Source organism: Abrus precatorius, unplaced genomic scaffold (assembly GCF_003935025.1).
Source record: "Abrus precatorius isolate BTA unplaced genomic scaffold, Abrus_2018 Scaffold2, whole genome shotgun sequence".
NCBI lineage: Eukaryota > Viridiplantae > Streptophyta > Magnoliopsida > Fabales > Fabaceae > Abrus > Abrus precatorius.
This window is the reverse complement of record NW_020874362.1, coordinates 17781485-17800343: the sequence shown is the minus strand read 5'-3', so window position 1 is coordinate 17800343 and position 18859 is coordinate 17781485. Positions and strand designations below refer to the sequence as shown.

General features: G+C 26.9%; 2 protein-coding genes across 2 annotated transcripts; one reads left to right on the top strand and one right to left on the bottom strand.

The window, feature by feature from the left end:
• Positions 1-4006: 4006 nt before the first annotated feature.
• Positions 4007-6998, bottom strand: LOC113858046. Its single transcript, XM_027490462.1, has 3 exons — positions 6833-6998; positions 6098-6461; positions 4007-4441 (listed from the first exon to the last, which is right to left on the bottom strand). The coding sequence occupies exons 1-3, from the start codon at positions 6963-6965 to the stop codon at positions 4165-4167; spliced, it is 774 nt and encodes a 257-aa protein (XP_027346263.1). The 5' UTR covers positions 6966-6998; the 3' UTR covers positions 4007-4164.
• Positions 6999-10302: 3304 nt separating this feature from the next.
• On the top strand, positions 10303-12997 carry LOC113858572 (CASP-like protein 5A2). Its single transcript, XM_027491268.1, has 3 exons — positions 10303-10654; positions 11360-11492; positions 12097-12997. Exons 1-3 carry the CDS (start codon positions 10431-10433, stop codon positions 12286-12288), a joined length of 549 nt encoding a protein of 182 aa, XP_027347069.1. The 5' UTR covers positions 10303-10430; the 3' UTR covers positions 12289-12997.
• Positions 12998-18859: the final 5862 nt, after the last annotated feature.

The following is an 18859-nucleotide window of genomic DNA, read 5'->3' as shown; positions in this document are numbered from 1 at the left end:
AAAATGAAAATGAAAAACCAAAAATCAGAAAAATTAAAAGAGAAAGAAGTGAGTTGTCTCTCACAAAACACTATTTTAACGTCATTAGCTTGACACCTATTGATCTTTGGCTTTAGGAGATGATTTTGATTATAACAGCTCTTGCTCTATCTTTAAATGTTTCCGCTTTTTCTCACCAATTTGCAAGTCTTCATTTAATTGAGAACCTAAAAGAAATAAATGTGGAGGGACTTCTAGTAGTTTGATACACTCATTAAGCTTTTTTCCCTCCTCTTCATTAGCTTGATATGTAATTGCAGCAAGGACTTCTTTTATAGTAAAATCATCATTCTATTTTTCTTGCTTAGAATTCTGCTCTCTTTGAGGAAATGGAAGCTTCTTGTATTTAACTTCATCTATTGACTTAGATGCATATTCAAATGACCGCTTTTTGGTTCTTCTTTCTAGTTGCGTCTTGCCGCTGTCCTTTGGTTCTTCTTTCTTTAAAATAGTTAACTGCTCTCCCTTGCAATCCTTTTGTTGCCTCCATCTTTTTCATGAATGCCTCTTAATTCTTTAAACTTGACTGAGTAACTTTCATGAATTGGAGCAAATTTTTTTCGGGTTCCTTCATTCTTTTTGGAAGAGTCTGTGAAGGTTGTTATTCTTTTTGAGGTTAAGAATATGATGCTTGAAAGAAAAGCTGTGAAAATTGAGGACTGGAGAATGGTGTTATTGCAGCAGACATTTGTTGATTCCAATCATAATATGGCTGACTCATGTTAGCTTGATATTGATATGTAGGAGGAAGATAGGTTGAGATCTTTGAAAATTTCCTTAATAATTGATTTGTTCTTGAAATTCTGGTGCAACCACATCATAGATTTCATTCACATGGTTTTCATTGTAAAAATCACACCAAAGGGTTAGTTTGGGCAACTCTAGCTTGAAAATTATTAAATAAATCTTCAAAAGCATCTACTTCATGAGCTCCTATTCTTGTAACTTGGCTTTGATAGAAATTCTGATACATGTTGGTTGCCATTAAACAACAGAGCAACTTTACTTTTGGTTTTTCCTTGTATACAAAAAGAAAGAAAGAAAATTCAAATCAAAACATAACATGCAGAAAACATAGAAATTTATGTAGAATGAAATTTACAATTATGAAAAAAAATGCAAAATAGAATTATGCAGCAAAATGCAGAACAAAATGATGCAGAAAACTACGAAATGCAGAATAAATTAAACAGTCATGCAGAAAAATGCAAAACAACTCATGCAGAAATCAACAGAGAATTATGCAAAATGAAATTTACAATTATGCTGAAAGATGCAAAACAAAATTATGCAGAAAATAGTGCAAAAAACTACACAAAATGTAAGAAAAAAATTTATGCAGAAAAATTAGAAAGACAACAAAAAGAAATGTTCAATCTAGCTATCTCTCTACCACTAATGATATTGAAAATAAATAATCTCTAACAACGACACAAAAAACTTGTCACAAAGCTGAGAAAACACTAACTAGCAAGTGTACTAGGTAATTGTAGTAAGTAATAAAATTTAGAATTCATTTGAGTCTCAAGTATTGTCCTCAGGGATTAATTTTATCAATTACCATTTCACAAATCAATAACTAGTTGAGCCAAATAAATATTGGAGATGTTTTGAATAATTTGAGAACAAAAGCAATAAAGTGTAAAAATCATAAAATCACAGCAAAATAGAATGACAAATTTGGTAATGGAATAATATGTGAATGGAGTGAAGAATGATTTCACCTCTTTATTAATTACAAAATTACATTAGAATTCTATTAAATTCACACAATTTGAGTTATTAAAGACAAAAATTCACTTTATTGAACATTTATATATTTTTGTGTAGTTTTCACCTTCTAAATTACATTTTGCTATCAAAATCAACATAGAAAATTACGTGAAAACATAGTAAAATCTGGATTTATCACATATACAAAAGTAAATATTGTGGTCATCTGTTTTAAATTTTAGTAGTTTAATGGTTTATCAAATTTTGATAGAAAATTATTAAGAATTTGTTTTAAATATTTTATCTATTTTTTGTGAATTAATTTGGATTTATATTAATTTAATGACAACAAAATAAAGTTACAAAATTTTCTTACAAATTTATTTGTAAAATTAGTTGTATAAAATATTTTCTCTTTATAAATTTTTCTACAAATTTTTCTTATTTTCGTAGGAAATTTTTTTCATAAATTTGTAAGAAATTTCCTTATAGACTTTCTTGCATGTTCCTTAAAAACAATAAAAATACTTGCAAATTTTTTTGAGGATTTTTCTTACAATTTTTTTATAAAAAAATTTACATACAAATTTTTCTGTAAATTTTTGTTAGGATTTTTCTGCAGATTTATTTGTATATATTTTTTAGATATTCTATTGCAAATTATTTTTGCAGAAAATTATCTATAAATTTATTTCTATTAAAATTTGTAGAAAAATTACCTAAAGATTTTATTTTTTACAGAAATAATTACTCACAAAAATTTTTCCTACAACAATAAATTTAGAGCAAAATTTGCATGAAATATGTTTTTCTACAAATTTTTCAGAAATTTTTGCAAAAAAATCCCAAAATTCTAATAGTGTAACTCAGTCAAATTTGCTACGTGCATCATTCATAAAGATCAACTTCAATTCATTTTGGATAAAAGTAAAAAAAAAAAAAAAACAAGTAATTACAAGATATTGTATATCCATAATAATCATAACACGTCATCAAATGTATATTAATAAAGTTTAAGAAGATTAGAAAAACATAAATCTATTATTTTATTAATATATACTTACTAAGAAAGGAAGATATTAGAAGTATAAAAAATTTCAATCTAACTATAGAAAGAGTGTCTCTATTTCTTGAAAAATTAAGTTACAATATACTTTATAAATACAAATTCATAAAACATCTTTTGTGATCTTTTAAAAGAAGAAACAATCAATTTAATTCCTATAACTCCTACTTACATCCAAGTCTATAATTATGTAGTTCTATATTAGGAAATATATAATTGACCAATAAAATTTACCAAAGAATTAGGAAAAAATTATGTAGACGTCACTAACACTCCCCCTCAAGTGGGAGATGAATGTCAATCATCTTCAGCTTAAATAGTTTATTTAAATATTATTTTTATGACTTTTAAAAAGACATATCTATGTAGATAGTTTAATAGCTTATTTACAAGAAAACTTAATGACTTATTGAATGTCTCAATACTAAGTAGGTTATTAAAAAGACTAATAGGCCAAATTAGACTTTTAAAAATGTAAGGTTAGGCTCAATAAAAAGCTTATGACAAGTAATAAACTAAGCTCAGATTTCAAAATTATTAAACAAGTCAGGCCTATTTATGCAAAGCCTAACCTAGCGTAGCCTATTTCCATTACTAGATAAGATGAATAAGCAATAAACGTAATTGAAACAATGCAAATGTAAATCAATGTATATATGAAAAAAACTCTAACAAATAAGGCTCTTACTCTTAGAGAATATGTATTAGAGACATTCTTCAACTCTAATAAAAAGGATTAAAATTTTTAATTTAAGATTTTATTTATTTCAAGATTTAATTTATTTAATATATTATTATAAATTTTATAAGTTTTAAACAGGTCATTGTAATAAACTTGATAGACTTTTTCTTAAGCTCAAGTCTATCCTATCTAATTAATTAATTTTTTTAAAAAGTCTAAATTAAGACTATTAATTAAATAGGCTAGATTGAACTAAGCTTTAGAAAAGTTAGGCTAGAAACTCTTGTCAAATAGTTTGGCCTATTTTTATCTCTAATCACGATTGATTTAACTTTAAAAACTGACACTTGTTAGATGGGTCATAAGGCCTATCTAAAGGATTGTTGTCATAAGCTCATAGTAACAAAAATTCTTTCTTTGTATATTTCTTGCTTTAATTTTATCTTTTCATTTTATTTTCCAGACATTATTTGTGAAGCTCCACAGTGTTCTAGCCTTGAAAGGACGAATTCAAACATGCAATTTCTATGTAATTCATGTATTTACATTATATACAAATTCAAATAACAGAGTTCCCTTCAAACACTTCTTATGCTATTTTTATAATAATAATATGTTGTACAGTATATAATACTTCCTCCTGAAATGTCTAAATAGAAGCTTCTTAGTTTTTGAGAAGTTTCATCATGAAGTTGAATCTGATATCTGGTGAGGTCTTTGGCTGAGGCCACTTTGCTCCTTCTGGCACCTTAATACATTTGTAACCTTGGCCTTGGTATAACATTGTGGCCATAGGATTGTCCAAATCACAATGCAATGCAATAGCACGACAGCCCCAATTTCTGGCCTGAGATTCTGCCTTTGCTATCAATTGTTTTGCTATTCCCTTCCTCCGAAAATTTTCCCTAACTGCCACGTTTGATATGTATGCAATTCCAGTCCTACAACAAAAATATTTTATTTTACTGTCATTAAGGAGTCAAATGGTAAAATCATAATGGCTTTTAATAAAATGGAAGTTAATCATTAAGGAGACAAAGAAAGGTTATTCTAATAGGCATGAATGCTGGCAATACACTCCCTAATATTGATTAAAATTTATTGAAAATTACAAAAATTATATTGGTCTCACTTTTTTTCATTATTAAATTAATATTTTTTTCTCGTACTTTTGCAGTTTTTAATAAATTTTAGTCCATAATAAAAAGTGTTTTAAAGAAATTGTGTTAAAGAGTGTGTTGCTAGTATTCATATCTTCTAAAAGATGCAAGAGCCTACAAAAATGATTTAGTGCTCTCATTCCTGGGAGGAATTCATTCAGCAATGCTGAAACACACAAGATTTGTTCATTCTGAATCTTGGCAAGAAATTCTATGGCTGCTATAAAGGCCATAGCTGCTTAAAAGTTTGGTCAGTAACATGCTGCACAAGTATATAACAAAGTTCATTTCCCTAAAATGCTTTATGCCTCTTCAAGGAGCAAACAGCTCTCTTCCCTTCCAATAAAAGTCCATTTTATTAGGAGATTCCTATACGAAATAGGTCACGTTCTAAATGGTTAATAAACATATATAGTACAATACTGTTCTGAAGTTTAATACTTGAGCATAATGTGCCGACAAGGAAAAAGTACAAAATCCAATTTGATTTAAAGTGGATATAAACATCATTTTGAAACTTTTATTGACGAAATGTATCATCTTTTATTTCATGGCAAAACTATGAACTTATGCATCAGTATCCATTTCCAAATTAGAATTTTGTATATTGAGGTAGTGATTTTACTAGTCAAGGTATAAACATAAAACAACAAACAACAATAGGCTTATCCTACTAGGTACAAATAACAAGAATAATTTATATAGAAGTCAAGGTCCAGTGATAGAGTACTGGACCAGAATGTGGGCTTAAATGATGTAAGATTAGAGAGTGAGGAGAATGCTGAGCTGATAAGTTGGTTAGGGGAGTAGGGAATTTGGGAGAATAATGGGAGTTAGTTATGCATTTTGCTTTTTGTGTTTGAGAGAGAAATTATGTTTTCTCTTAGGAGCTTCTGCTCTGGTTTGCTGTAAGCATTTCTTCCAGTTCATAACAAAATTCTTCCATCAGTTGTTTTGTTTTATAAAATCTATCATCCAGACATAATACAAACAATTTAATTAGAAGTCAGAATCTGAAGGAAGATGGTGAAGCATGAAGACACACTTAAACCTCAAAAGTTGACAACACTGCCCAGTTTGGATAAGCTTATGCAAAAGCACTTATAAAAGAAGAAAATGAGGAGATAAAACAATTAAACTTGGAGTATGTTAGATTTCCTTTTTAAAAACAGTTTTTAGTTTTTAAAAATAAAATCAAACATGCTCTTATACTCTTCTACCATTTTGGAGGCTTTATCAATAAACTTCTCTATAACATGAGGTCCATAAGTTAATTTTAGCTTACCAAAAAGATTTTATTTGTTTTATCTCTTTGTTTTCTTCTCCCAAAATTACTTTCTAAAAACCTTATCAACACTAGGCCATTGTTATCTTTGGGCCTAAAGACAGATAACTCTGAATTACTAATCCAAGTTTTGAGTGTTCCACTGCACTCACCTTCTATGTCGCCGCGGCCCCTTTCTCGGTAGAAAGTCTGCAACATTGTCTACTGTTAATATACCAGCCACATATCCCTTGTTGAGGTTGAATTTGCCATCAATTGAGCTGCCAATAGCAGCCACCAAACATATTCTTCTGCAATCTCTTGGCCTAAAGAATCCAGCTAACATAGCTGCTAACATAGCCACCACTAATCTATCTATCCGCAACGCAAAATCTAATGGAAATGAATATTCAGGGAAGAAGCAGTTGCAGTGAGTCTCTGCCACTCCCCAATAGTCCTCTAATTTTGCCTCACGGACAATAACTTCAGGGGACACGGTTGGAAACAAATCAACAACTTGACTAGCCCTGCAAATTCCTAAATTCAAACACCAGAGTTTTATCTCCTAGTAAAGTTGACATCTCTTAGTATGTATAACAAGTGGAGAGCATGCAGACCCTAGAATGCTTTGTATCAGGTGTAATCAAAACCTATGAAGTAAAAATGGAAAACTGAATAACTTATTTCACATATTATGTATGATGCTCCACATTTGTTGTCAATGGTAAACTTTAGAAGGGTTTGAATAACATCAGGTGAAAGAGTAGGGGTGTTTCCAAGCAATTTTGCAAAATGGCATAACCATTCTCTGATGTTAAAAATAGCAGTAGTTCTGCTTTATCTATAATAATAATAATAATATGAACTCTTCTGAAACCTGCACAACAAGCAATTATGCAAAGAAGTACCTGATAAAGAAAGGGAAAGGAGAGAGAATTCATGAGAGCAAGGTGAAACATTGGATGGAAAAGATGGTGGTTTCTTAAAACTAACGTTGAAAGATGAGATTTTTGTGGTGTTTGTAACGATTGAGGACAGCATTTCGTGAAGGGTCTCTCTTGTCCAACTGCGTCTCTCCTCACTCAAAAAAGCATCCCAATATATATATATATATGACTTAGAGCAGGGAGAATAAGTGATGACATGACAAGGACAGGAGAGGGTGAGAATGGGTTAGCCAAAAGCCACCAAATTAAGGGCTATGCTACCTCTTTAGACTTGGAACTTATGTTATGTAACATCAAGCAATCGTAATATAATCAGATAAATAATTCGTTGGTTTAAATATATCTTTGTTCCATATAATTTATTTTGACTTTGGTTTTGTTTTTATATATTAAAATTTTAGTTTTTCGTTTTTTTAAATTTAGGATTCAGTCTTTATAGATCAATTTTATTTTAATTTTAGTTTTTATAATTTTATTTCATGTGAGTATACTTTCTTCATTGTATTAGACATTAGTTAAAATAATTATATTTTGCAGACTCGTAGACAGATTACTACTGATCGACATTAAAATTAAAGACTTTAAAACTAATTATAAAATCTTTGAATATATAATAATTAACATTATTTAAACTTAATAGTAAAATAATTTATTAAATAAATTTATTAATTAATAATTTAATTTTAAAATATAAATTTTTTAATTTTTAATTTCTTTACTATAAAAAATCATTTTAGCTACTATTTTTTTATTATATTATATTATAACTAATATTATTAAATATTAATAGTAATTTTATTTACTAACTAACTAACTATATATATATATATATATATATATATATATATATACACACACACACACACCATAAGCACATACATCAACTAATAAGAATTATTCTAATTATGGTCTTGAATTTAAATACTTAGAGAAGATTTTAAATATCAATGCAAATTACAATGACTGTGTAAGCGGAAACGAGGGATTCTACGAAAAAAAAAATGAAAGTTTATTAGGTAGATGCATGATTTTTATATTCTAACCGGAATAGAGGAGAAAATAATTGAAAAAGAAAATTAAATAGTTTTTTTTTTCAATAAATTAGTTAATTTTAAATTAAAAATCATAAAAATCTTGTAAAGTTTTTTAAAATCTACAGAACTTTTTTCAACTAAAAAAGTCTTTTAAAATCTTAATCTAATACACCCCTAAATATAAAAAATTTATATAAATAAATATTATATTAATGTTCTCATTTTAAGAGAGAAAAAAACACTTAATTACTTTATTTTATATATAAACAGAGAAAATATTAAATTCAATAAATTATATTTCAATACTTCTTAGAATTCAATTTTTATGTAAATATTTGATTATCTCAACCAATTTGAATATATAGAAAATATAAATTTTAATTTAATTATTATAAATATTAATAATTTTTACTGATTTTTAATTCATGACTACATGATACTGTACAACTACTTTACACTATCAATATGTATTAATTAAATTTTATTTTTTATTTAGAACTATAGTGATAAATTTATATCTAAATGAAATAAATATTATATATATATATATATATTATTATTTAAATATATATATATATATAAAGAGAGAAAGTAATTTTTTAATATATATATATATATATATATTTATTTCATTTAAATATATATATATAAAGAGAGAAAGTAATTTTTTTAAAAATTAAATATTTTAAAAATTTATAATATTTTGTTCTGATTATAATTTCTTCCTAAAAATAAATTTTAATTGTAAACTATTTTAATTTAATATCAAATTTTAATATTATATGTACATAAAATTTTTATTTTAATATATATATATATATATATATTGAATAAAAAATTAAATAAAAATTTAATTTTTATCCTAATGTACATCAAATATATAATATAGTGAGAGTCTATCCTTCTTTGGTCGCATTGTATATTTGTTTATCTGTCCATTCTATCGTTGCCTTATCTACTCATGTTTTATCAAATGAGTTCTAAATGTCTACTTTTTATATATAAAAAAATTATTTATAAATGCTTAAATTCAAAGTTAACAAGAAAATTTTGTTTAAAATTAAAGAATTTAATGGATTAGTAATATTAATTACTGAATTTTTCATTCAAAACATTTAAAAAATCACTTTCGTCATTGAAAATATTTTTAATGTAATTTTTAATGAAATATTATTTATTAATTTTTTTAACTAGTTAATAAGATTATAAATTTTAATAAATAATATTTATTTATTAATTTTTATTGTATAGTTTTAGACACATGTAAAAACAGATAAAATTTAACTTCAGTTTTTTAAATACTTTTAGAAAATTGACTCACGATCATATTAAATATAAATCTTATCTAAGTAAATAAGAATAATTTTATTTAAAAGATATAAAAAAAAAATAAAGACCATATATAAATTTTATTTGGTTGTTCCCCTACCTGTGATAAGACCGTAAGTGGCATCTTTCCACCTTCCTCCTCTCTCTACACGTGTCACACATTATATATACTAACCAAGTTAAATAATTTTTATTTTGAAACATGTATGTAAAATCATTCTATATATACTTAAAATGGTATTTTGTATTTAAAATCAAAGGATTTAATGGATAAATAATGTTATTTACTTTAATTTTTTTTAAATATACTAATCAGATCAAAGAATGAATAGCATTATTTAAAATAAAAATTGACCCCAATCCTGTAGATACCCATGAGTTTACAGGTTAATTTACTGATTTAACATTAAATTACAAATAACATTAAAATCCTTAAAAAAAAAAAGAAAAATAAATATAAAGTACATAAGTCTCAAATGAAAATACACAAATCCATAAAGCATATTGCTAAACAGAATTGTGGATGAACAAAAATTCACAATTGATGGCAAAAGTTCCATAGAACAATTAAGAGTGGGTTTGATCCTCCTACAAGTAAGGTAAAGCAATTTTAGTATTTTTCAGGTGTGCACCAGTGAGTGTGGGTTTAATGTGAAATATGTACCTTCTGTCTCGTAGCCGCAGATCTTTTTCTCTATCCTACCCATAATTGCTAATATTTTAATGTGATTTTAAAAAAAATTAATTATTAATTTCTTAACTAATTAATAAGATTCTTAATTTTATTAAATAATAATAATTTATTAATTTTTATTATATATTCTTAAACAAAATTTAACTTCAGTTTCTTTAAGTATATTTAGAAAATTATAAGTGTATACATCAGTAACTCATGATTATATTAAATACAACTATCTTATCCAATTAAAAAATAATAATTGTATTTAAAAGATAACACAAAAGAAAAAATGAAGACCATATATCCTAGAAGGACCGATTTATCATATATATATATATATATATATATATATATATATATATATATATATATAATTTTGTAAAAAAGTCACCGATAATGGGAGAAACTACTCACACGTTACCAGTAGCAGCGATTGATAGAGTAAAGTAAAGAAAAAGATTGTAAAAGCGCTGAAAAGGAGAAGAGGGCATTATCGTTGTCTCTTAGGCAATTTGCCATGTCCATGTCGATGGTTCACCCTTCGGTTCATCCAATCGAAGCACCACCCATGACTGAGCATGCAAATGCAATTGCTATGCCCAGACACAGCTTGAAAGACACGCAGGGCATGCCTGGCACCCTCGGCGGTTTCCTCTTGCGCCTCCTTCAGTTCTCCTTCGCTCTCGTTTCCCTCTCTGTCATGGCCACCACCTCCGATTTCCCTTCCGTCACTGCTTTCCGGTATCTTCAATTTCCCTTTTCAAATCTACTTCGGGCCATTTCATTCCTACTTTGCCCAAGAATTGGGAAATTCTGCCATAAGCCCTCGTTCTTGTTGTTGTTCTTTAAATCGATTGGATTCTCTTATCGTTTTTTCCAGTTACAAATAATATAGTCTAATTAGATAGAGAAATGCGTTCAGTTTATTGAAAATCACAAAATCATGTGAAATTTATTCAAAATACTCATAATTTGCTGAGTTGCAGTCACGATTTTATATTTTTCAATGAATTTCAACTAATAAATGGAAGAGTGTTAGAGACTGTGATTTTAGCAATCCGTTGGCTGGTAATATAAAGTTAGACTAAATGTTTTATTAGTATTTACGTGCAAGTTTTCCATCTGAATATCAACTTGCATTTGCCTCTCTATTCTATTGGGGAGTAATAAATTTTGTGTGAGAAGAGAAGATTTTGTACAGAGTATGAATTAGGAGTCTAAATCTTAGACATGTAATGAAAAGAAGATTTGAGAGCATATGAAGACTGTGGTATGAACGGTAGAAAGTCATGTTCCATATTGTAGGCAACTCCACCTCCTTAAATCTTTATTTGTATCTCTACTGTAATTATGCAAAGATGATCATTAGGGTTTGGTGATGGCTCCGTTCTCATAGTCTTCATTTTCAACATAGCATAACAGGTTTTGTTATATTTGCTGTACCAGCTACCTAGTTGCTGCTGTCAGTCTGCAAAGCTTGTGGAGCCTCTCTTTGGGAATTGCTGATATATATGCCATTTTAGTAAGACGTGGCTACCGAAATTCTAGAATTGTCAGCTTATTCTCTATTGGTGATGGGGTAAGACATTGCTGTTGAACTTTGTTAACTTGTGTAATTAATCTTTTAAAATTCATGTTATCCTCGCCACTCTCATGTTGACCACTCTGGAGAAAAAAAAAGGAAAAAAAAAAAAAACTCTCTTTGAGCTCATCCAAGAAAAATGTAACCATGGTGGCTGTACTTTGTAGTGAAAAAGTTATGTCATCATGCTTTAAAAATACAATCATATACTTGATAGTTGTCTGTCTTCAACCAGGGACAAGCATCATGTTAAGGAAATATAAATGTAAGACTTGTACCTGACCGTATGATTGGCTAAAGACTTATATATGCATAGGCAAAATTCATTTTAGCTATGGAACTGATCATTTAGTATTTTTAACATTATTCTTAGTTATGGTAAGTGGTATGATGCAGGAGTCAATAGTTTCAGTTACCCTATTATTGGGAATATTTGTTCATTCATTCATTTGTTTTATCAGTATAGCGTACTGCTTCAAATAAAAAAAAAGTGTACTGTGCTGTAATGCATAAGAAGAATGCAGAGGCATGCATACGGTTACTTTCTTGAAATTTAATTTTCTATGAGACTAAGTTTTTCTCCTGTGAATTCTACTTGCAGATTACCTCAACACTTACATTTTCTGCAGCCTGTGCTTCAGCTGGTATCACAGTCCTCATTGGCAATGATCTGAATGATTGTGCGCAGAACCATTGCAGCCGGTTTGAGACAGCAACAGCCATGGCATTTATGAGTTGGTTTGCTGCTTCACCCTCATTTATTTTAAATTTCTGGACGCTGGCCTCCAAATAGAAGCAGAGCAGCAAGGAAGGTTTTCAGCTATTTATGTATGGCATAAACTTTGAGGATTGATGGCCCTGATTGTTGCAAATTTTATTCATGGGCCTTTTTGATCCTTCTACAATTCAAGGCATGAGCTTTAAAACTTTAGCTGTAATGTTTATAATTTTTCAAATGATGAACAGTAATTTTCCATGTAAAATGTCTACCTGGGACCACATGAAGTTAGGAAGTGGGAGTTACCTTATGCAACATACCAATAATTCAGACTGAGCATGATGTGGATGAATTTACTCTAGTCTAGCACCCAGAGCAAATAAACTCCATTTCTCTACCTAGAGACATGAAATTGTACAATTCTAGCAGTTGGACTCGTGAGATTGACAAGATCCTAAATAAGCATGCCTACTTTCAGTTATGCATTGAGTCAAATTTAAAGATTATACAATTGATGCACATTCACCCACTACAGTTGTCTAGCACAGGACCAAGAGGAAAAGAAGGAAAGGAGGACAAAAAGAAGGAAGTCGAATATAAAAAATGAATGTAGCACTAACAGCAATGTGCAATGGTAGCCAGCATTCATGACGCTACATGGGATGTTGCAAGGTTGTAAGAACTCCAAAAGAGGCAAACAAGATTAAAGGGTACGATGGCAATGTATAAAGTATTATATTACTCATTTTATTGCAAGAGCTAAGCCTTTATATAAAGAAATGTTATGACAGGAAGGGTAAAAAAGGAATTTAAAACCAATATTGGTAACGGGTGATTTATATTTAATTAGGTCATATTGATTAATTCAATAATTGCACCAGAGGAAGCGCATGAACCTCAACCGTGTGGTTAACAATTAACAATTGCACGCTCTAAGCCACTGAGCCATTCGAGCATTTATTAAATATATTAATTCAAAAACTAAAAGAAATATTAAAATTAATTGTTATTTGGATTAATCATTATTGAAACTTTCAATTTACATTAACGTAGATATTGAAATTAAGAATTTTAAAAATAAAAATGAACTCCCAACTAAATAATACAATTTTAAAAGCTATTTCCTAAAATAGGTTTGTCTAGTGGTTTTTTTTTTTTTGCCATATTATTGACAATATCACACCTGTATGGATGGTATTATATTTTTATTATTATTATTTTAATACACTATCGTCCGATATAGGTTTAGATCTTAACACGTGACGAGGAACAAACCTATATTGCTTACACATGAGCTACAAACGTTAGTTAAAGTGCGTTGACAATATCGACTGGTAAGAAGTGATATTGTTGATTATCTAACATGTGTCATGAGAAAGTGATACTGTTGATTACTTGACATGTGTCACGAGAAAATGTTTTATATGTTGATTAATGACTGAAGATGCACTCTTTTATTTAAATTACTTAGGCTATATATATTCCATAAATATGTTGTTAAAATCACAACATAAGGCAAAAAGAAGCTTATATAGTTTAGTAAATTTTTTTATTTTTTTTGTTTAAATTTCAATATTTAATTATAATTAGTTTAAAAATTTGTAAAAACAAAGCATATTAGGATAGTATTTAATTTAAAAAAATAAATTTTTTAATTGTTAATTAAAATAAAAACTATTATATGTTATAAAAAAATAATTATAAGATAGATAATGTAGAAATAATCTAAATAATTTATTCAAGCATATAAGGTCAGTAATTTATTTTTTATAATTGATAAAAAAATTTAGACATTATTTAAAATTTATAAAGTTATTGTTTTATTAAATAAAATTGGAAAAAATGTAGATGTAAATAATTTAATAAAGCTTTTTATGGGTAGTATTTTCTTTTATAATTTCTGGTACTTTTGTAGTTGTCAATTAAATAATAAATTATAAAAGATTTATTAAAAATAAATTTGAAAAGAAAAAATGTAGAAATTATGTAAATAATTTAATCAAGCATATAAGGGTAGTAATTTATTATATTATGTAACAAATATTTATAGTTGTTATTTAAATATTAAATATGTATTGTGTTATTAAAAATAAATTTGAAAAGTAAAAAAATGTAGAAATGATTTAAATAATTTAATAAAGCATATAACGTTATTAATGTTATAAAATTTCTAGAATTTTGTATTTGTAATTTAAATATTGAATTAATATAGTGTTAAAAAAATAAATTTATAAAGTTTACAAATGTATAAATGATGTAAAAAAATTAATCATGCATATAAGTTATTGTATATTGGATAATTTCTCTGTTTTTGTTGTTGTTATTTAAATATTTTATTAGTTTTTAAGAAAAAATATTATATTATTTTTGTGTTATTAAAAATAAATAAAACTGTAAAAGAAAAAAGGTAGAAATGATGGAAATTATTTAATCCAGTATGTAGGGTTTTAATTTTATTTATAATTTATGAATTTTTTTACTTGGTCTTTAAAAATTTAAATTTTATATTGAAATAAAAAATTTATAAAAATAGAATGATATAATAAATTTAAAATTATTTAATAAATAATCATAAATAATTTAAATAAATTATAATTAAAAAGTATTTTAGTTTGAAATAAAATAGAGATCATAAAATATTAAATACTTAATAAAATTTTAAATGTAAAAATGTGTAATGACAAATAAGAAATTATATTAAGTAATTAAATTTGTAATGCTTTGATACGTTTAGATTTTGATTTTGTACATGTGAATAGATGTTAAATAAGTGAATTTTTATTAATGATAGTTTGAGAGTAATTACTGAATTTTATAATGATTGTTTGTTTTATTTGTACAAACTTGATATAAAATATGAATTTTTAGGTATATGACAAGCATTGTAATTACAGGTAAATAAAATATTTCTTTGTGAATAAAGTTAGATATAAAATTTACCAATCCTACAATATTAATTAAGTAACAATGCAATAAAAATCATAATCAACTGGAAATAATTTTACAAATATGGGTACAAATCCGCATTTATATATGTTAAATACAATAATTTACAAACTGTTTGTCAAAATACATAAGACTCAAATAATAATTACATAACCAGAATAGATACAGTCCCAAAACAATCTCAAAAGACATCATAACACTGAGGACTCAGTACTAGTCATCTTTGTGTCATCTCTCTATCTCCTCTAAATCCTCAGAATTGAGGTCATCATCTAATTCGAGATATAAATCTCCTGAATTAGTTGTAACCTCAACACCTCTAACATGTTCAGCGATAACTCGGGTCGGTCTTCCAAGATGGTCATGGTCATGATATGTAAATAGATATGTGAAGTGTACTTGAGTCCTAACCGTGCCTCTATAGATATAAATGCATAGAGTATGGTGTATTTTACTTGTAGGAAAATCAAAGAGAATACTATAAAATAGGTCCATCTCTAACATAATAATATTCTTAGGTACATCATCAACATGGACAGCAAACTTAAAATAGCATGTTCTCTGACACTCATTAAATACATAGTTTAGTCTATTATGTGCATAACTGTCTATTAGCCTAATTCTTTTCTGAGGTCTCGTCATCCTAGTTTTCTGAAATATTTAGTAAGGATAAATATATATCTTATCATTTAAACAATACTATTTTAAAGACTAACATCACAACACAATCATAATCATGGAACATAAAGGAACATAATAATATCAATCTCAAAACAAGGTATCACATATGCATATATTCCATCACAAGTTATTATATTTCTCTCTTTCATATATGCACTCTCAGTGCATTGTGATCACAGATATACAATGCCTCCAGTAGTGCTTGAGGTCTTACACAACTAGGTAAATAGTCACTGGTTAGACCATGCATACAGATACAACATAAAATCATATAATCCAATATCATTCAATCATAAAAATCATATAAGAACACATACACAAAGTACTCTAATGGGTATAAAATATTTATTATGCTTAAAATGGAAAAATAGAGCCCTACTTACCTTGAAACTAAGTTTTGAGGAAAGTTTATGAGGGGTTTTAAGTGAAAGGTCTTAGCATTTCCTAGATATCACAAAAACTAGCATTTTGAGAAGGGAGAAACATAGAAAACAAACAAAAATGAGAAACTAAGCTCCAAGAACTTACTTGGAGTTGATTGGGTGAACTTCCAAACCTAGATTTGAAGGAAAGTCGAAGTTTAGTAGAAATTTCTAAAAAGAGAGGGTTAGAGACTAGAGAGAATAGGGGAGAGGTTGAAAACTTGGATTGTAATCCAAGTTTTCTAAGTTGAAAACCCTTAAATATCTCTTAACTCACAATATTCTCGCTACAGCGAGTTATCTCTCGCTATAGTAAGCCCTTCTCTCATTGTAGCGAAAAAATCAAACAAATTTTTTTTTTGCTGTCTGTCATTCTAGCTATAGCAAGAGCATCCTTGCTACAGCCAGAGAGCTTCAAAGAGCCTGATTCTGGACGCTCTTTCTCGCCACAGCGAGATATCCTGCAACTTACATCATTTAAACTCTCTAAAATTTAAATAACTTCACACATATAACCAACATTCAACACTAAAATAATAAATATAAAAATAAGAATGTTACATGTATGTGTGTGTGTATATATATATTTATATATGTACATTATAATTTATATGTTTGTTCGATGTGAAAGTTTAATGACTTAGGATAAATTTGTGACATGCAGATGACTGATTTAATTTGTTGGATGTGAATTTAATTCAATGATGCAGGATGACTAATTTTGTGATTATTGTATATTGCAATGGTCAAATATTTTTAAGTAATGATTGTAACATTTTCGTTTTTGTTAAACAATTAATTTATTAATATAGTTCTAAGTTAAAATATAGTTCTTAATTTTTTTTGGGAGGTATAGTTTTAAGAAAATTTTGGTAATTTTTAATTTTGAATTTTTTAAGTTTCAAAAAGTGTCAATTTGTATTGGTTAAAATTGCTGTATAAAGTTAAAAATAATATTTTATTTTAAAAATAATAATAATAATAAAAATTATAAAAAATTTATATTTTATTTATAAATATTATTTGGAATATAAAAATAATTTTTTTTTGTAATTAATGAGTATTTTTGGATTTTCTGATTAATTTTAAGTAAATTAGTTATATGCTCAAGCAGAAATTGCATGTAAAAATTTTGGATACCAACTAAAGGATCAATAGTGTCAAAAATTATTTTATAATTATGTTTAATATATTTCATGATTATTTTTAAATTTTCAATTTTTATCTAATTGTTTCAATTAATTACAAAAAAATTAGTAAAAATTCTAATATTATATTATTATTTTCACTATTTAAGATAAGGATTAGTCTCTAAAGCTTCCCACTTCTTCCCTTCACTTCTGTAAGCCCATTTTCTTTCTCCCAAGGAACTTTGATCATCTTTGGTCTTAATCCCTTAAATTTCCAAGTAAGTTCATTAAATTTTTTTAATATTCCACCTATTTTTATCATTTTGAACACTTTGAACCGATTAATTTTTTTTCCCTCTTTTTGGGTGCTGGAACAGTGGCATGAGGGTGAGATTTTGTCCAAAAAATTTGTTTCTAAATTATGTTTTAATTAACTTAATCCTTCTATGTTTTATAATAAATAATTTTGGTGCTTTTTGTTTTGTTAAAAATGCATTTGGGGTTCAAACCTTTGGTTTAGAAGTGCTGTCCCAAGAGCATTATGAGCGGAAAATAATTGTTTTTAATCTCCTTTAGGCTTATAGTATTCCATTTACATCATAGAAAATAATTGTAAGACCCGTAAGCCATTTTTTTTTTGCAAAAATTAGAAAATGATAATTTCAACTTACTAGTAGAGGGTTGGGTGATTAATGCATCTTAACATTGATTATGATTATGTGTGATTATTTGGTTAGGATCATGATTTGAAAAGTGGTGGAAAGAAGACGTTGGTAAGAAAAATCCGTATACACTTTAAGGTAAGGGGAGACATATCTATTTTCAAGGGTGTAGTAGAAAAACGTTGGGAGATTGAGTGTTTTATTCCTTACTATGTATGTATAAATTATTTGAAGAAATTTATAATTATTTCCATACTTAGTGTACAATTGTTTGATATTCTTTTTTGAGATTAATTTTATGTGTGATGATGCTTCTATGATAATTGTTTGTTGAATTCAGTATAAATATATTAAAATAGAGACATCTCAACAATCAAAATTTAATTTTTATTTTATTTTTTTATAATGGCATAATCGTTAATGATACTAATTCTAAATTCTAAAATAGCAAAGAAATCAAACATATATAAATAACTAATATCATTAATTAATTTGAAAACTCTACTTTTCTAAAATATTAAATTCATTAATCAATATTATAGGAATAGATTCTCACTTCTTATAATCTAAGATTCTATATTATCTAATATATTATGACTCTAAGTAATATTTCTTTTATTAATTTTCATATCTAAAAACAATATAAAAATATTCAAATATTATTTTTAAAGAATATTAATGCTTATTTTTAAATATTTTTACACTCTCAACGAAAATTAATAAATTTATTAAAATAAATTATTTTTTTATAACAATGAAAATAACATAAAATAATTATAATATAAATTTGTATGTAAAAAGAAAA